The 19,523-nt window shown below is 58.7% G+C and overlaps 1 protein-coding gene and 1 long non-coding RNA gene across 2 annotated transcripts in view; both read right to left on the reverse strand.

Annotated features, from left to right (window-relative positions):
- Positions 1–19,159, reverse strand: part of LMCD1 (LIM and cysteine rich domains 1) — a 19,415-nt gene extending 256 nt beyond the window's left edge. Inside the window, exons 1-6 of the mRNA XM_056501763.1 lie at positions 19,112–19,159; positions 10,179–10,249; positions 8,844–9,099; positions 4,939–5,271; positions 1,398–1,613; positions 1–597 (exon numbers count right to left, since the gene is read on the reverse strand). The exon at positions 1–597 is cut by the window's left edge and continues 256 nt beyond it. Of these exons, the coding sequence (XP_056357738.1) occupies positions 442–597; positions 1,398–1,613; positions 4,939–5,271; positions 8,844–9,099; positions 10,179–10,249 (1,032 nt within the window). The 5' untranslated portion in view covers positions 19,112–19,159 and the 3' untranslated portion in view covers positions 1–441. The remainder of the gene's footprint in view (positions 598–1,397; positions 1,614–4,938; positions 5,272–8,843; positions 9,100–10,178; positions 10,250–19,111) is intronic.
- Positions 5,278–5,781, reverse strand: LOC130258423 (uncharacterized). Its single transcript, XR_008841506.1, has 3 exons — positions 5,733–5,781; positions 5,605–5,627; positions 5,278–5,380 (listed from the first exon to the last, which is right to left on the reverse strand). It is a non-coding gene; the product is annotated as an uncharacterized LOC130258423 (long non-coding RNA).
- Positions 19,160–19,523: the final 364 nt, after the last annotated feature.

Below are 19,523 nucleotides of genomic sequence, written 5' to 3' on the forward strand. Positions count from 1 at the left end.
CCAGCTCAGCCCAGCTCAGCCCAGCCCAGCCCAGCCCAGCTCAGCCCAGCTCAGCTTAGCTCAGCCCAGCTCAGCCCAGCTTAGCTCAGCCCAGCCCAGCCCAGCTCAGCCCAGCCCAGCTCAGCTCAGCCCAGCCCAGCCCAGCTTAGCTCAGCCCAGCCCAGCCCAGCTCAGCCCAGCCCAGCCCAGCCCAGCCCAGCTCAGCCCAGCTCAGCTCAGCTCAGCTCAGCCCAGCCCAGCCCAGCCCAGCCCAGCCCAGCCCAGCTCAGCCCAGCCCAGCTCAGCCCAGCCCAGCTCAGCTCAGCTCAGCCCAGCCCAGCCCCTCCTGCCAGGACCCCCAGCACCCCCCGAGGGCTGTGCCACACCCCGGGACCCCAGGACAAGCTTCCCGGGCTGTGCCGGTGCAGGCACCCCGAGCTGCTCGGTGCCCAGCCCCGGGGCTCAGGCCCGGCTCTGGCCGCAGCCGGGGCACAGCAGGCTGGCGTTGGCCAGGGTGAAGGGCTTGCCCGTCAGCAGCGTCTCACACTCCAGGCACGCAAAGTGCTTGTTGTGCCAGGCCAGCCCCTCCACCTGCTGGTAGTCCTCTGAGAAGATGATCTGTGGCACAGACAGACAGACAGACAGACAGCTGCTTATTCCCAGCACCTCAGCCAGCTGGGGCAGGGAGAACCAGCCCCACACCTCCCACCGAGCCCACGCCCTGGAGCTCAGCAATGGGCACAGGAAACAACCCCAGGGACCTGTAAATGTCACCTTGTCCAGGACACCTCCCCTGGCCCGGGGCCCTGGCTGAGCCTGGCACTGGCAGCAGCACAGGGCACTGGGAGGCTCCCACCCAGCACAGGGGATCAGAGGGGCCAGATGGGCACTGCCTGGCACGGGGGGCACAGGGGCTCTGGTCACTCCCTGCCCTGGCACAGGGGAGGTTCCAGGGGTGTCCCAGGTGTGTCCCAGGGTGGTCCCAGGTGTCCCAGGTATCCCAGGTGCGCCCCAGGTGTGTCCCAGGTACCCCAGGGGTGCCCCAGACGGTCCCAGGTGTGCCCCAGGCAGTCCCAGCTGTGTCCCAGGTACCCCAGGTGTGTCCCAGGTGCCCCAGGCGCCCCAGGTGTGCCAGGTGTGTCCCAGGCGCCCCAGGTGCCCCCCAGGTGTCCCAGGCGCCCCAGCTGTGTCCCAGGTGCCCCCCAGGTGTCCCAAGTGTGTCCCAGGCGCCCCAGCTGTGTCCCAGGTGTCCCAGCTGTGTCCCAGCTGTGTCCCAGGTGCCCCCCAGGTGTCCCAGGTGCCCCAGCTGTGTCCCAGGTGTCCCAGCTGTGTCCCAGGTGTGCCCCAGGTGTGCCCCAGGTGTCCCAGGTGTGTCCCAGGTGCCCCAGCTGTGCCCCGGTGCCCCAGGCGCCCCGCACCTCGTCGCAGCCGGCGCAGCGGGGCCGCAGGCTCTCGCAGTAGTGCCGCCCGCACCAGGCGGCCCCGCTGCCCCAGAAGTAGATGAGATCCACCAGCGGCTCGGCGCAGCGGCAGCACACGAAACAGCGCGGGTGCCACTGCCGCGAGTAACCCGCGCGGGCGGCGAACACCGCGGGCGCGTCCGGGGCCACGGGCTGCTGGCAGGCGGCACACAGCTGGGGACACAGGGACAGTGTCACTGGGATGGACAGTGAGGGGACACGGGCTGCTGGCAGGCGGCACACAGCTGGGGACACAGGGACAGTGTCACTGGGATGGACACACGGGGGACACGGGCTGCTGGCAGGCGGCACACAGCTGGGGACAGAGGGACAGTGTCACTGGGATGGACACACGGGGGACACGGGCTGCTGGCAGGCGGCACACAGCTGGGGACAGAGGGACAGTGTCACTGGGATGGACAGTGAGGGGACACGGGCTGCTGGCAGGCGGCACACAGCTGGGGACACAGGGACAGTGTCACTGGGATGGACAGTGAGGGGACACGGGCTGCTGGCAGGCGGCACACAGCTGGGGACAGGGACAGGGACAGTGTCACTGGGAGGGACAGTGAGGTGACACGGGCTGCTGGCAGGCGGCACACAGCTGGGGACAGGGACAGGGACAGACAGGGACAGTGTCACTGGGATGGACAGTGAGAGGACACGGGCTGCTGGCAGGCGGCACACAGCTGGGGACAGGGACAGATAGGGACAGTGTCACTGGGATGGACAGTGAGAGGACACGGGCTGCTGGCAGGCGGCACACAGCTGGGGACAGGGACAGGGACAGACAGGGACAGTGTCACTGGGATGGACAGTGAGAGGACACGGGCTGCTGGCAGGCGGCACACAGCTGGGGACAGGGACAGATAGGGACAGTGTCACTGGGATGGACACACGGGGGACACGGGCTGCTGGCAGGAGGCACACAGCTGGGGACAGGGACAGGAACAGTGTCACTGGGATGGATACTGGGATGGACACTGGGGATGGACACTGGGGATGGACACAGGGATGGACACTGGGATGGACACTGGGGATGGACACAGGGATGGACACTGGGATGGACACTGGGATGGACACTGGGGATGGACACTGGGGATGGACACAGGGATGGACACTGGGATGGACACTGGGGATGGACACTGGGGATGGACACAGGGATGGACACTGGGATGGACACTGGGGATGGACACAGGGATGGACACTGGGATGGACACTGGGATGGACACTGGGGATGGACACTGGGGATGGACACAGGGATGGACACAGGGATGGACACAGGGATGGACACTGGGATGGACACTGGGGATGGACACAGGGATGGACACTGGGATGGACACTGGGGATGGACACTGGGGATGGACACAGGGATGGACACAGGGATGGACACAGGGATGGACACTGGGATGGACACAGCTCTCAGCAGGCTGGGGCAGTGCTGGACTCTGCTCTTGGCACCGACCTCCCTCCTTCCCCTCGTCCCTCCCGTTGCACAGCAGAGCCACAGGAAATCTGCACCCCAGGTGCTTTTCTGTGTTTGGTCCCTGATCTTCTCACAGAACCATCTCACAGAACCATCTCACAGATCATCTCACAGAACCATCTCACAGAACATCTCACAGAACCATCTCTCACAGATCATCTCACAGAACATCTCACAGAACCATCTCACAGAATCTTCTCACAGAACCATCTCACAGAATTATTTCTCAGAACCATCTCACAGAACCATCTCACAGATCATCTCACAGAACCACCTCACAGAACCCCTCTCATCTGCTGGGCCAGCCCTGCACAGGGATGAGGAGCAGCACGAGCTCTGTGCTCAGAGGGCCCCAGTCCTGCCATGCCCTGGGCTGCACAGCCTGGCTGTCCCAGAGGATCTGCCACTGCTGCCAAAGCTGCTCCATTTTTCAGCTGCTGCCTTGAGAGAAATGATGCTTCAAGCTAAGGAGAATAACATCACAGTTATGTATTTATTTATTTGAAAGGACAAACTCGCAGTTTAAGTAAACCCTCATTGCTAGGGAGGGTTTACTAGCAGTAAGTCATTGCTAGGATGACTTATTGATATGTTTAAAGGAAACCTTCCTTTTTTGGCTATTTTTTATCTTAAAATTCAGTGTTTTGTTGCAATAGTGAAGATCTCTACTGTCACTGGATTTGAAGTCAGAAGTACATTAACAGACCATGGCAGAGGGGAGACATTACCCAATATGGCCTGAAAATGAAAACTGCTCTTTACATGTGCAACCTCAGTGCAGGAATGGCAGGAAAAAATCTCCTCTTAAAAACATTTGGACACCATTTGCTTTTTCAGCTTTAAATCCTCTGCTGCAAGTCACCCTCACAAGGACCAGGACAAGGTATTTCCACTCACCATATTTTATAATAAGCATCTGTTCAGCAGCCACTCCAGACAGCACTGGGGGACTATAAATCTAAAAGGATGTTGAGGAATCTCAGCCATTCCTCAGTGGAAATGCATTTGTATGCCCAGGGAGCCAGGGCAGCTGTCTGCATTTCCCCAGAGCAGTTACAGCCCTGGGAACACTATCTCCATGTCCACAGCTCTGCACAGAGCTCAGCTCCTGCCATTTGTGGCCTTTCTGGGTAAGAAGCCCACCTGGAAATACTGACTGGCATCCCAGAATGGCAAAGGTTGGACCAGACCTCCAAGACCATCCAGTTCAGCTTTCCACTCAATACCACCACACACACTGCCAGATCATCCAGGACTTGTCATGCCCAACCTCTCAGAGCTGCCAAACCAGCTCCCACAGCAGGAACTGCCTGGCCCTGGAGGCTCAGAAAGGAGAGGAGGCAGAGAACTCCCTCATCAGCCCTGCCAGATGGACCCTGGAGCACAGGGCTGCTCCTGCTTCAGGGAGCCACTGGGAACAGATTCAGGCTCAACCCGAGGGGTTAGGCAGGGTGATGTGTGCCCCATCCCCGTCCTGCTCCCAGGGCACTCTCCGTGCCTGCTGCAGGGCTCGGTCACATCTGAGGCTTTGGAGCAGCCCTGTGAGAGCCGGGGGGAGCCAGCGCTGCCATCCCATTGTCCCATTGTCCCATTGTCCCATTCCATCCCATTATCCCATCCCATCCCATCCCATCCCATGATCCCATGATCCTATGATCCTATACCATCCCATTATCCCATTATCCCATTATCCCATTCCATGATCCCATGATCCCATTATTCCATTACGCCATGATCCCACAATCCCATCCCATAATTCCATGATCCCATCGCATTCCATCCTATGATCCTATGATCCTATACCATCCCGTGATCCCATTATCCCATGATCTCACGATCCCATGATCCCAATATCCCACGATCCCATTATCGCATGATCTCACGATCCCATTATCCCATGATCCCATTATCCCATGATCCCACGATCCCATTATCCCATGGTCCCACGATCCCGTTACCCCATCCCATGACCCCCCTGTCCCCTGTCCCCTGTCCCCTGTCCGCCGCACTCACGTAGTGCCCGGCGCCGGCCGCGCTCTCCAGGCTCCCGTTGTGCGGCCGTGGGGCCGTGCCCGGCTCCGCGCTCGGCTCCCGGCGCTTCCCCTCCTGCAGGGCGCCGGCCTGGCCGGGCAGCGCCACCTCGCCGACCCCCAGCGCCTCGGCCTTGTAGGCGCTGACGAAGCGCTCCATGAGCGGCCGCTCGGCCTCGGCCAGCCCGCGGCACTGCGCCGGGTCCTGGTCGTGCAGCGGCAGCTGCCGCGCCAAGCGGCGCCGCCGCCACAGCGCGCCCTCCGTGCCCGCCACGGGCTGCAGCTCCGGCGGCAGCAGCTCCATGTACTGCATGGCCTGCGGGGACAGGCACTGCTGGAACGGCTGGGCAGGGCTGGGGTGCTGCTGGAAAGGGCTGGGACACTGCTGGGGTGCTGCTGGAAAGGGCTGGGACACTGCTGGGACACTGCTGGGACACTGCTGGAAAGGGCTGGGACACTGCTGGAAAGGGCTGGGACACTGCTGGGGTACTGCTGGAAAGGGCTGGGACACTGCTGGAAAGGGCTGGGACACTGCTGGGGTGCTGCTGGAAAGGGCTGGGACACTGCTGGGGTGCTGCTGGAAAGGGCTGGGACACTGCTGGCACAGCTGGGCACACTGCTGGGCAGGGCTGGGAACACTGCTGGGAACAGTGCTGGCACAGCTGGGCAGGACTGGGGACACTGCTGGACACTGCTGGCACAGCTGGGGACACTGCTGGGCAGGGCTGGGCAGGACTGGGGACACTGCTGGACACTGCTGGGCACAGCTGGGGACACAGCTGATACTGCACAGTTACAGTTAATGCGCAGTTAGTGCAGTTAGTGCAGAGTTACTCAAAGTTAATGCAGTTAGTGCACAGTTAGTGCACAGGTAATGCACAGTGCACAGTTAGTGCAGAGTTACTCACAGTTAGTGCAGTTAGTGCAGAGTTACTCACAGTTAGTGCAGAGTTACTCACAGTTAGTGCAGTTAGTGCAGAGTTACTCACAGTTAGTGCAGAGTTAATGCACAATAAACTTCTCCTGGCTGGGACTGGGGAAGGGAGTTTCCCCTCGGCATTTTCCTATTGTAGTGTGGGGAGTGCCAGGGCAGCCACTTGGCTCCCTGCCATTCCCTGTCACTCCAGCACCCAGCTGCTTTGGATTTGCTTCCTACTGGGTCAGCACTTGAAATCTGCATCCTAAAAAACTCAGAAAAGATTTAACTGTTTGTGGCACATCTGCTGGGTCAGGCTGGGCTTTTCAACCCAGAAATGCCTGCACAGCACTGAGCTCTCCAGGAAAAAACCTCACGTCACTCCCACCTCTGCTCCGAGCCAGGGAGCGGCGCTGCCGGCGGAATTCCTGGCAGGAAACTTGGAACAGCAGCAGGTAGTGACTGGATGGGAGCAGGGCTTCTGCCCCACGTCCTGGGGAGCAGGTTAAAATCACTGCAGGCTGGGATGTCAGACACCAGCACTGTGCCTGTGCAAAGGTGGGGTGCGTGGCCAGGCTCCTGGGAGGGATCTGCCCTGAGGGAGAAGCTGCTGCTGGGAGAGCTGTGGATGCTGGAGCAGTGACCTGCTGCACAAGCAGCTGTCACACACCTGAGGAATCCCAAGAGGAATGGCAAAGTTCCCTGCCTGCCCCTGCCAGGCTCACACAGGCACTGCCCCCCAAATGGACAGGAATGAACTGAACTGGATGTGGGGGACCAGGGCAGCAGCAGCTCCAGCAGAGCAGCAGCCTGCTGGCATCTCCGCGGGAGAAATCCCAAATCCACTCATGTGCCAGGACCAGTGAGCACTGACAGCAGAGTGAGGGGCCAGCAGGGGCAGCTGGAGCCTCCTGCTCTGCTCCAGGATCTCCATTCCCAATACAAAGCTCTGTGCTGAGAGGGAGGAAAGCAAAGCCTTTTTTAAAAGGCTTTTTAAAAAGCTTCCTTAAAGCCTGCTCAGGGGCAGGTTTCAGTATCTGCCCACACAAGCAGTGGGATTTAACTCCCTGACCAAGGGAATGCTTAAAGTTATAATTGCAGATGTCATAAAAAATGTGCCCCTAAAAAAAAAAGATTCAGAGGAAAAAAAAATCCAACCCGACATGAAAATCTGCCATGAAGAACAAGAAAAAGTTGCTACCTCTGCTGCTATCACTTATTGTTATGGCCAGTGCTTCACCATGCTGCCTGAGTGCAGGTAATTTGGGGGAAGAGCATTTTAGTTTTCACTGTTCACTTCTGGATCCTGGGCTATTTTATCATCTGCTGTTTTCACTCTCCCCAAGGACCTGAGTATCTGCCTCATGACTTCTGCAGGCACAGTTTAATAGGAACATGCCCTGAACTTCCTCCTATTATTGACCATCCACTTCAGCAGAACAAGAAGAGCCATCCCAGTTCCAGCTGCCTGCAGGAGGAAAGCCCTGGGGAGGCAGTTGTGCTCTGGCAGCTCTTTGGCCCAGATCCCTTGAACCTCCCAAGAGTGGCTGACATCCAGCACCTCTCAAACTTTGGCAAGCTCATCTGCAAGCCAGAATTTATCCAGGTTGTCTCCAAAGCTCCTGCTTGTTATTATCTTGAACCAAGATAGACTGCAGCCTGTCCAGGCACTACAAAGAGATCAAAAACTTTCGTGTTTGAACCTTCCCCATCAGGAGGGTGGGCTGGGCTGGGGGCTTCGTTTTACATCCAGCCCTTGGTACAGGACCATGGGGAGGGAAGGGAGGGGAAGGGAAGGGAAGGGAAGGGAAGGGAAGGGAAGGGAAGGGAAGGGAAGGGAAGGGAAGGGAAGGGAAGGGAAGGGAAGGGAAGGGAAGGGAAGGGAAGGGAAGGGAAGGGAAGGGAAGGGAAGGGAAGGGAAGGGAAGGGAAGGGAAGGGAAGAAGGGAAGGGAAGGGAAGGGAAGGGAAGGGAAGGGAAGGGAAGGGAAGGGAAGGGAAGGGAAGGGAAGGGAAGGGAAGGGAAGGGAAGGGAAGGGAAGGGAAGGGAAGGGAAGGGAAGGGAAGGGAAGGGAAGGATCTCGATGAAGCATCCCCAGCACACAGCTCAGCCCCACCCAGCCTGTCCAAGGCTCTCAGGACAATTGGCTTTTAAGCCAATTCTGGCTCTGGGGGCTGGGGCTGCACTTTTACACCTGTATCCCAAATTCTTCTTTTAAAAGATCTGGTTGCATTTTCAGCAGCTTGCAGCTATTTGTTTTATTTGAGAAGCAGAAGCTCTTCACTGGCCACTCCTGACAGTGGATACAGAACATTTTATACCACAGCTCAGTGAAAAGCCAGCTAAATGCTTTCCCACAAGAAATGCTCTGCTGGCTCACACTCCCACGTGCCAAAAACTACTTCCACCCCTTCCCACACAGCTGGTGCAGATGGAAGCCAGGCACAGCAGGAGGTGGAGCTGGGCTGGGGGCTCGGTTTTGGATCCAGCCCTCAGAATGGGACCACACTCCCTATCTCACCTTTTTACCCTGAGCTCTCTTTACAACAAATTTTTATTTGGACCAGATTATGCTTAAACTGTAAGGGAAAAATTCCCAGCTCCAGAGCTGAGCTCCAGAGCTGAGCTCCAGAGTGTGGTTGTGGTGGCAGCAGCACAGGGCAGGCAGGAGCTGCAGGCAGGAGCTGCAGAAAAGAGCTGCAGGCAGGAGCTGCAGGCAGGAGCTCTTGGCTCAGCTCAGCTCAGGCTCAGCTCAGAGCTCAGCTCAGGCTCAGCTCAGGCTCAGGTTCAGGCTCAGCTCAGGCTCAGCTCAGCTCAGCTCAGCTCAGCTCAGCTCAGCTCAGGCTCAGGCTCAGCTCAGCTCAGCTCAGCTCAGCTCAGCTCAGGCTCAGGCTCAGCTCAGCTCAGCTCAGCTCAGCTCAGGCTCAGCTCAGAGCTCAGCTCTCAGCTCTCAGCCCTGCTCGCAGCCCTTACCAGTTTCTGGGTGAGCCCGGGGGGCGCCCACTCGTAGGTGACGGTGTCGAAGGTGGGGTCCTTGCCCGACACGTTGGGGTTGGTGACGATCATGCGGTTCCTCTTGTAGACGCGGGGGCCGTGGCCGCCCGGGGGCCGCGCGGTCAGCGCCGAGTGCGGCGACCCCGCCAGCAGCCGGCCCACCCTGCGGTCATCGTCCAGCTGCGGGCCCGGCCCGTGCTCCTCCTGGCCGCAGCGGCACGCCCGGCACACCTTCCTGTGCCAGGAGAGATGGGTCACTCTGGGTGCCAGCTGTGCCAGGGCTATGGGACAGCCCTGAATGTCACCAGTGCCACCTCCCCCTGTCCCACCCGGCCCGTGCTCCTTCTGGGTCACTCTGGGTGCCAGCTGTGCCAGGGCTATGGGATGGGCTCTGAATGTCACCAGTGCCACCCCTGGGACACCTCCCCCTGTCCCAGTGTCCCACCCGGCCTTGGGCACTGCCAGGGATCCAGCAGCCACAGCTGCTCTGGGAATTCCATCCCCATCCTCCCAAGGATATATTCCTGCCCAGAATCCATCCAGCCCTGCCCTCTGTGAAGCCACTCCCTGTGTCCCTGTCCCTGTGCTCTGGGAGCCCCTTCAAGCATCACTAGATTGGAGATCAGTCTCCTCAGACCAGCACCAGCCTTGCCCATTATGAATCTTTACATGCCATTAAAAAGTGACTGCTGGAAGGAAGTGATGCTGAATTGACTGTAATTTGAACTCTAATAGGTATAAATCACCCAGACAAGTGTCTAAGGACACTCTGGTGGCCAGCACTGCCATCAAACACTGATAGCTGAAGGGGCAAAGTAACTCTGACACAGCCCCGAGGATTTCACAGCATCTTGAAGTCAGTGAGTCCAACCAGCCTTTAATGGAGTCAATTAAAACAAATGGCTGTGCTTCCACCAAGAGTGTGCTTTAAAGTCGGGATTTCACACAGCTGAGGTATCCAGGTGGGAGCTGAAGGCATCCAAGGCATTCCAGCTGCAGCAGCACAGCTGGACCACAGCCCCCTGCACCGGAGCTCCCCAGGAGCAGAGAGGAGCCCAGGCTTTGTGAGGCAGCCTGGAGGGCACCAACCCTCTTTAACTGGTGACATCTGGATGTCTGCACTCCATCCTGAAGCCCCTTGCTGTCCCTGAGCCGGGACCACCCCCTCCAGCTGCTGCTGTCAGGGGCTGCAGACCTGAATTTGTGCTTTAAAAACTGGAAATCAGGGATCAGCTGAGGAGCTGCTGTGCCACTGAGCACACCTGGGGCAGATTTGGGGCAGATTTGGGGCAGACTGGGGCAGGACCACGTTACCTCCAGGAGTGTGGCTCGAAGCCCGTGCACAGCCCCGGGCAGCGCAGACACGGCACTCCCCTCCCCGACATCTGGAAGAGAGCAGACACAGCTGGAAGGCTGCACAGCACCCCTGGGGCAGCTCTGAGTGCACAGGGTCCCTCAGACCCCGCTCCTCGTGCCCATGAAGCTCAAATCTCCCCAGCACCACGTCCATGCAGCCCTGCTACAAGTTTATTTAGGGAAGCTTGGGATAAAGGTTTTCCCTTCAAAGTGAGGGAAGGTGGAGGGGCTGGCTCAGCAAACCCAGGGCACACCCCCCACCCTGGACAGACACCTCCCCTCACCCACAGAGACCCCAGGGCTCACTTCAAGGCAATTCTGACGCAGTTCATGGAGTTCACACACTGCACATGGACTGTGAGGTCAGGTCAGGCAGCAGACACGGGGGCTCAGCCATAACCTGATGCTAACCTTGCTTTACTGCCCCTTGCAGCTCCTTGGCCTTTCTCCAAGTGCCCAAGGGAGTGTGGCACATTTCCATGCCCCTGGCACTGGACTTTTGGGAGGTGCAGTGCCATGGGGGCTGCGGTTGTGCTGCACCTTTTGCTGCTCACTGCAGGCAGACAAAACTCACCCGTCCATGGGTGCTCACTGCTGCAGAGACATCCTAAAAACTCTCCTAACAACAGCAGACAGGTGAGCAAAAACCCACAGCAGGAGCCCACAATTGGAAATCAACCTGTTTACGGCTGCCCCATGGATTTATCTAACAGGGCTCTTTGGAGTGAGGAATGCAGCAGGGTATGGCAGGAGACACAGAGTGCACAGAGGAGGCAGCAGGGCACGGTGACAGCAGCAGACACTGATTTATCTCAGCCTGGATGTTTGTACAGGAGCTGCCAGGCTGGAAGACACGCTTGCTCCCTGTAAAACGAGCTGAAGGGAACCAGGGCAGCCCCAAGGCAGCAGGAGCAGTGACAGCACCCCAGGAGGGTCAGCCCAGCTCAGGACATCTCCCCTGTCAGAGCACCCAAGGGTCAGTGCAGGAGCTCTCAGCCCTGCTGGAGGGGAGCTCCTCACTCCCTCAGCAGCTCTGAGCCTCCCACTGCATCCCTGAGCAGGGCAGGCACAGCAGTGCCTGTCCTGCTCCTCCTCCTGCTCTGCTGCAGCTCCTCACTTCGGCACAGAAGGAGATTTCTTGTAAAAATGATGCAGGACACTGCAAAAGCCCAGACCTGGTAAGATAATGTGAAACAAACACTGTGACCATCCCAGGCTCCACCTGAACCTCAGCCCATCCGACAACTGCCACTGGACTTTGGCACCACCTTAAGACAAAGAGGTTGGAGACATTTGTAATGCCTTAAAACAGTGCCCAAAACCCCAAACCAGGCCTGTGTCAACAAACTGGCTGAAGAAAAGCAAATCCTGCTCACCAGGACTAGACAGACACTCCTTGCAAGATTCCTGATTTGGCTTTCTGTGCCTCACAGCATTCTTGCTGCTGGAGGAGAGAAAGCAAGTCAGGGCAGAGGAAATTCTTGGGTAGTGAAATGATAGGAAATGGAGGCTGTTCTACACAAAAACATTGCTGAGCAGGGGCAGAGCACACCAGCAATGCCATGTTTGCTGGGCAGGGCTGGAGTGACAAGTGACAGGGACAGAACCCAAACAGGCTGCAGCTTGTTTGGAGCTGCAGGGCTCTGCAAAGGAGCTCTGAGCAGCCAGGCTGCAGCCCCACAGCTGCTCTGTGCTCAGCTGGGGCTCCTCAAGGCTCTCTGCTCTGGCACCCTCTGGCCAGCCCAGCACACCTTGGCCAAGGACTCTGCCAAAGGCTCTGCTGCCAGTTTGCCAGCTGGGTTTGGAGCAGGGACTGTGCCCAGGGCCAGCAGAGCCTGCACAGCTCGGGCCTGAAACCACCTTCAGAGCTTCAGGCAGCTTGGCCAGTGGGGAGCTGGATCCAGGGCATGGAGGACACAGCACAAATCCCATCCCATATCCCAGCACACATCCCACCCCATCCCATCCTAGCACAAATCCCATCCCATCCCATATCCCAGCATACATCACATCCCACACCCCATCCCGGCACATGTCCTATCCCACATCCCACCCCATCCTACATCCCATCCCACATCCCATCTTATCCCAGCACACATCTCATATCCCATCCCATCCCATCATCCCATCCCATCCCATATCCCCCATCCCATCCCATCATCCCATCATCCCACATCATCCCACATCCCATATCCCATCCCAGCCCCGTGTCCCCGTGCCAGCCCACCCCAGGGCTCTGGGGACACGGTGCCACCACCCCAGCCCGGGGGCACTGTCCCTGCTCCCCTGCTGCCCCCACAGAGGCTCCTGCATCCCGAAATCCTGATTGCACAACTCCCTATTTGGAGACTGCAAACGGTGCTGCAGACACGTAACCACCTCAAGTATGTTCTCCCCTCCTTTTAGGGAGGGAAGAGGAAAAGCTGGTTTCCAAAAAGTTACTGCAAGTTCCCAACAGCCCTTCAGAGCCTGGTCCTCGTTTCACCTCTCCCCAGTGGCCAGGACAGCCCCATCCAAGCGCTGCTGCAGCCCCAGCATCAGCTCCCTGCCCTAAAGCAGCGCAGCAGGGCGGGGGGCCTGGGCAGCCGGGGCTCCTCCACTGCAGTGGCTTTGGGAGATTTACAGCCAGCTCTGAAACGAGCCCGGGAACAGAGGAGCAGGGAAAAGCCACACGGTGCTCACAAGGGTGGGACCAGACTGCTCAGCTCAACTGCGGGGACAGGGACGGACAGCAGGGCAAGGGCTGGCATTGTCTGGCTCCACCAGAGCCAAGCTTGCTTAAAACAGCAGGCTGGCTCAAATTTCCTTAGGATTTGGGGCTGGGTCCAGCTTCCTTAGGATTTGGGGCTGCTCCAATTTCCTTAGGGGTTTGGGGCTGCTCCACCTTCCTTAGGGATTTGGGGCTGGCTCCAACTTCCTCAGGGATTTGGGGCCAGATTAAACTTCCTTAGGGGTTTAGGGCTGCTCCACCTTCCTTAGGGGTTTGGGGCTGGGTCCAACTTCCTTAGGGGTTTGGGGCCAGATTACACTTCCTTAGGGATTTGGGGCTGGATCCAACTTCCCTAAGGATTTGGGGCTAGCTTAAACTTCCCTAAGGATTTGGGGCTACCTCTAATTTCCCTAAGGATTTGGGGCCAGCTCCAACTTCCTGATGGATTTCCAACTACAGGAGAGTGCAAGGGTGTGCAGCCAACACAAGAGGTGCCTGTGCCAGCAAGGGGAATGCTGCATGCTCCAGGTCACAGCTGGCATTTGGATAAATGACCAGCAAAGAGAATGGCTTGGGTTGCATTGAAGTTCAACATCCTCCTTGGGTGCACCCAGCATCTGGTGAGGTCCAGCCCAGGTGTGCCCAGAAGCAGCTCCCAGAGCTGGCACAGAACAGCCCAGAACATCCCCAGGGTCCTGCAGGGGGCTCAGCTGGGGTGGCACAGCTGGGGCTGCTCTGGATGTCAGGAGAGGCTCCCTGGCAGCAACTGCAAGGGGAATAAATCTCAGCAAGGCCAGCCCTTAGAAGGGCATTCACCAATAAACACATTCACTAGTGCAGTTCTGAGAACAGAAAGGGATGTTTTGATTTGTTTTGTTCTCATTTTCATAGAAAACACCCATTGTAACCATGACCTGCAAGCAATTTCTTTCTGTGCCAGCTTCCAGCAGGCGTTATCCCAATTACCACACTCACAGGAAAAAATTCCCTTCCAAAGGCTGCCTTTCATCTCAAATTCTCTCTTATTGGATTTATTTAAGGCATCAATAAATGGGTTGATATCATCTGGAATACTGGAAGCACTTATGGTATTGAACTTTGCAGAGTGAGAAGTTTGCTGCCTTTTATTTTAACAACATAAAGACCAGGTAAAGGCACTGATCCTGCAGGAAACTATTTCAACAGAGCTGCCAGATCCCAGCCTACAGGATGACAGAGCTCCAGCAGCCAGGGCCTCTGCAAATACCTCCCTGTTCCAAGAGCACATAGCTGGCAGCATTCCTTTCTCCACTAACAATGTGTGAATTAACGATAAGAGAAGGGCAAACGCTGAAAAATCAGATTTTTTCACAAGCCAGACAGTGCTTCAGATACTTGGACTTAATTATAAACCCAAAGCAAGATGTGAGGGAGTGTCTGGAATGGGAAGAACCCCCCCAAACTCAATTAAAGAGCAGATGTGCAGAGCTCCAGAGCTCCCAGGTGAGGGCTCAGGGTGACCCCAGTCAGAGCCAGCCTGTCCTGGTGAGGAATGCATTTGCAGGTCAGAAGGAGCTCGTGGACAATCCAAGTGAATCTTGTGGCTGGTGGTGCCCTGAACCCAAGGCAGGAGCTGAGGGGCTGTGCCACCCCAAACCTGGCAAGTCACAGGCAAGCTGTGGTGCCTTGGAGAGAATTCACCTTCCTGTGCTCATGGAGCTGGGAGGGGTGAGATGGCAGAAGTGTAGGAATCAGGCTGGGACCAGCATTAGGAAACTCCAGCTCTCAAAAAATTGCAAATAGCTGCCTGGAAATATTCCCCTTTCTCTGAGCCCCATCCCTAAATGGAACAGTAGCTCCGAGATGGGACATCTGAGTCCTGCCTTTCCTGGATGGCTGGAACAGGATTTCCTTCTCTAAAAAAAGGAGAAAAACCCCAGCCTAAACAAGTGCTCCAGACACTGTCTCTCTGCAGGATCAGAGGGATTTTGTAATTTGTAAATCGCATTTTATTGGACTCAGCTTAGCTCTGAGTCCAAGTCCCAAAATAAGAGCTTTAACCCCTGTGCTGCTTTATGACTCCATGTCTGTAAACACTTGCCCAGAGCAGGTTCCTCCACTGAGAGCCACATCTGCCTCCTCCCCTGGGCTCCAGCACAATACAGTGCCCTGTGTCCTCTGGGCAGGGCCAGCCACCTGCCAGGCCACCAGCCACGAGTGACCTGTGCCAGCCACCTGCCCAGGCCACCAGCCATGTGTGACCTGTGCCAGCCACGAGTGACCTGTGCCAGCCGTGTGTGACCTGTGCCAGCCACCTGCCAGGCCACCAGCCATGTGTGACCTGTGCCAGCCACGAGTGACCTGTGCCAGCCACGAGTGACCTGTGCCAGCCGTGTGTGATCTGTGCCAGCCACGAGTGACCTGTGCCAGCCACCTGCCCAGGCCACCAGCCACGAGTGACCTGTGCCAGCCACGAGTGACCTGTGCTATCCACCTGCCCAGGCCACCAGCCATGTGTGACCTGTCCCAGCACTGCACCAAGCCCCTCATCCTCCAGGGGTGGCTCTGCAGGGGCAGCCCCAGCTCCACAATGAAACTGAGCTTCTGCCACGGGTTCTGCAGCCAGAAACGATGAGCATGAGAGCTCAGCAGGGGACACAGAGCCCCCAGGGCTGGGACTGCCCTGTGTGCCATGGTGCAGCCCCACAGAGCCGAGGTGGAGCTGGTTTTACAGCCCTGACTGCTCACACAATGGAGCAGCAGCAGCTGTGGGGGACTCAGGCACAGCCCCTCACTCACCACCCTCCCAAACTGCTCCCAGACTCTGGGACATGACACAGGCTTCTCATGTGTGTCCCACAGAGAATCTCTGGGCATCCCTGAGATGGGAGCTGAGCATCCTTCCCACAGAGCCAGGCACCTGCCAGGCTGCAGGGACACCCTGCACACCCTGCCCAGGGCACCAGGGCATGAAACAGGAGCCACAAAGCTGAGGTTCCAACTGGGATGCCAAGTTTCCAAAAGCTCCAAGGTTTTGGGCGTTACCAGTGCAAGCTCCAGTCCCAGCACAGCTGCAGGTACCTGCAGGGGCTCTGCAAGCACACAGGCACTTTGCTGATGGAGCTCCTGCCTCTCCCTGAGGCACCAAGACCCCCAGACGTGCCCTGGAGCCCATTCCCCCTGCACACAGCCCTCACTCCCCTGCTGCCCTGCAGGATGCTCTGCATGTCTGCAAGTCCCATGCTGGAGAACCAAAGAAAGAAAAGTTAAGGAACCCAAATTTGCATTAACTGAGTAAAGTTTACCTTGGCTTGGATGGGTGCTTTTAGCTCTGTGGGTTATTTAGCTGTGGCCAGAAGGGACAGACTTAGTGAGAACAGCACACAAGCCCCGAGCCTGCCTGGCCAGCTGGGCTGGCTCCAGCGCTCGCCGTGCAGCCAGCGCCTTCTCCCTGCTCCCAGCTTAACTCCCCTCTCAGGATTTCATCTAAACAAGCCCTGTGCCAAACAGAATGCTGTCCCACTCACGCTGCTTTAATTTCCTCAGAAAGAATCCCAGAGTACGCCAGGCAAGACATCAACAGTAATTAAACCCAACAGTGATTGAAAATCAAATTTTCGGGCCTCGCACAAGCTCTAATGAGTTCCAGACTTGCCTTCCCTGACTTGCTCAGACTGGCTGGGTGACACTGCCAAGCCAAATTAAAATCTGACAGTATTCCACACCATGCCCAGAAAAAGTGCCCGCCTTAGGATGCAGGAAATGAACCAGCCTGCTGCAGACCCAGCTCTGCTTGGACGTCGATTACTCAGACGCTGATACAGAGTCTGAATGATTCCTTTTCCTTGTTTTCATTATGTCATTTTATATCCCTTTTGAAGTACAAACTAGCTGGGATGTCTTTGTTGGGCTTGGAGGAGACAGGCTGCAGAGCTGTGCAGAGCCTGGGCATCCCCCTGCCTGCAGATCTGCACAGCTGTGCCACTGCCTCAGATGAAAGTGGCTAAAGGTGACATCTTGTCCTTGCCCTTCCACCACAGGAGCTGAGCATCCAGCAGCACATTTTGGGCAGTCTCTGGTGGTTCCTGCATTCACAAACCTTTTTGGGGGGCACTGAGAGCCTTCTGACACAGCACTGAGCCCTCCCTGCTGCATCCCTGCAGATGATGCACGAGAAGCTCCTGGGAGATGGCTCCAGTGCAGAAACAGCTTCACCAGTGCAGAAACAGCTTCACAGGGCTTGTCCCACAGCAGGGATTTGCTCAGCCCTCCCTGCTGCCCAAATCCAGCCCTGATCCTGCCCTCCTCCCTAGCCTGGGGCTGCTGGCAGGAGCTCAGACACTGCTCTGGGTCCCTGGGGTGACACCCAGGAGGAGCCTCCAGCAGGTCCCACCAAACCCTGGGCACGTCCTGCAGTGCCACACTGGGGGTGCTGTCCTGCTCAGCCAGTGTCCCCATGGTGGGCAGCCAGCAGGGTCAGTGCAGAGGGAAGGAACAACCCTGGATCCCTCAGTCCCATCTCAATGGAGAATTGCAGGAGAGGGAAGGGACAATCCTGGATCCCTCAGTCCCCCCTCAATGGAGTATTGCAGGAGAGCAGGAAGGAACAATCCTGGATCCCTCAGTCCCCCCTCAATGGAGAATTGCAGGAGAGCAGGGCAGGAGATGCTGAGGGGCACAGCCCAGCCCGGTCACCCAGCAGCTCCTGCTGCCAAACTCCGGCCTCTGCCCTCCCACCCTGCTGTCTGCAAAACCTGCTGAGCAGTTCTTGGGGTCCAGCAGTGGAACCAAACGGGACAGAAGGTGCCACACCTCGACACCAGCCAGGCTGACCTTCCCATCCTGACCACAGCACACGCCCCAGGCCAGCACGGGCAGGAAACTCCCCGGCAGAGGGAACCAGCCCCACAGGGCAGGGTCCGGGGGCACAGCCTGGGCACTGCCAGCGAGGTGGGGTCACTCCAGGCTGGCACGGGCTGTGAGCTCAGCCCCGAGGCACGCGGGGACAAAGGTGCAGAGAGCAGCTGCTGCCGTTCCATGGGTTTATCGGCATCAGAACCCTTCAGAGAGCTCAGTGCCATGAGGGGGGGCTCAGTGCCGTGCCGGGGGAGCTCAGTGCCATGCCGGGGGGGGGGTCAGTGCCATGCCGGGGGATCAGTGCCATGCCGGGGGATCAGTGCCATGCCGGAGGAGCTCAGTGCCATGCCGGGGGGGGGTCAGTGCCATGCCGGGGGAGCTCAGTGCCATGCCGGGGGGAGCTCAGTGCCATGCCAGTGGAGCTCAGTGCCATGCCAGGGGGGAGCTCAGTGCCATGCCGGAGGAGCTCAGTGCCATGCCAGGGGGGGTCAGTGCCATGCCGGGGGATCAGTGCCATGCCAGGGGGTCTCAGTGCCATGCCGGGGGATCAGTGCCATGCCGGAGGAGCTCAGTGCCATGCCGGGGGGGGCTCAGTGCCATGCCGGGGGAGCTCAGTGCCATGCCGGGGGAGCTCAGTGCCATGCCGGGGGATCAGTGCCATGCCAGGGGGTCAGTGCCATGCCGGGGGCGGTCACTGCGGGAACAGCCGGGGTTTATTGGAGCAAACACTTCCCAGAGGGTCGGAAGAGGACAAGCCATGCCCTTCCTCGCTCGGGAGCTGTGCTGTACACGAGTTAATTCAGACAGCGAGCAGCCGCTCTGCCAGGATCGCCTCTGGCGCTGCGGTGAGCACACAGGCGGGCACAGCGCTGGGCAGCACAACCGGGAGATGAGGGATATTGGGGAAAAAACAAAACAACCGACCCCCGGCGCTCTCAGCCCTGCGGGGCCCGGTGCGCGCCCGGATCGCTCCCGGCCGGACACGGACACGGGCACGGACACGGGGATCGCTCCCGGCCGGACACGGACACGGACACGGACACGGACACGGGGATCGCTCCCGCTGCGCTGTCCCGGGATCGCGATCGCTCCCGGTGTCTCCAGGGCTGTACTGCGACAGCGACCGGGATCGCTCCCCGTGTTCCCCGGGCTGTCCCGGGCAGGGATCGGGATCATCCCCGATGTGCCCAGGGCTGTCCCGGTGTGCCCAGGGCAGGAATCATTCCCGCTGTCCCCAGAGCTGTCCCGGGACATGGATCTGTCCCACCCCGCTGTCCTTCTCTCTGTCTGTCTGTCTGTCTGTCTGTCTGTCTGTCTGTCTGTCTGTCTGTCTGTCCGCACTCACCTCCGCCGCTCCCGCGCCGCCGCCGCCGCTCGCGCTGCCCCAGCGCCGCCTTTCATTGGCGCGCGCGGCGGGCGCGCGCCGCTCTCAGCCAATCCGGAGCCGCCCCGAAACTTCCCCGGCCAATGGCGCGGGGCGGGGGCAGCGCGCGAGCGGGGGCGCGTGCCCGCGGCGGGACGGGGGACGCGGGAAAGCGGGACCGGGACCGGGACAGGGACAGGGATGGGGATGGGACAGAGGGACAGGGACAGGGACAGGGACAGGGACAGGGACAGGGGAGGGACAGGGACAGGGACAGGGACAGGGACAGGACAGGGACAGGGACAGGGACAGGGACAGGGACAGGACGGGGACAGGGACAGGGACAGGGATGGGACAGGGACAGGGACATGGGACAGGGACAGGGAAGGGCCAG

Source organism: Oenanthe melanoleuca, chromosome 12 (genome assembly GCF_029582105.1).
Source record: "Oenanthe melanoleuca isolate GR-GAL-2019-014 chromosome 12, OMel1.0, whole genome shotgun sequence".
In the NCBI taxonomy this organism is placed as follows: Eukaryota; Metazoa; Chordata; class Aves; order Passeriformes; family Muscicapidae; genus Oenanthe; species Oenanthe melanoleuca.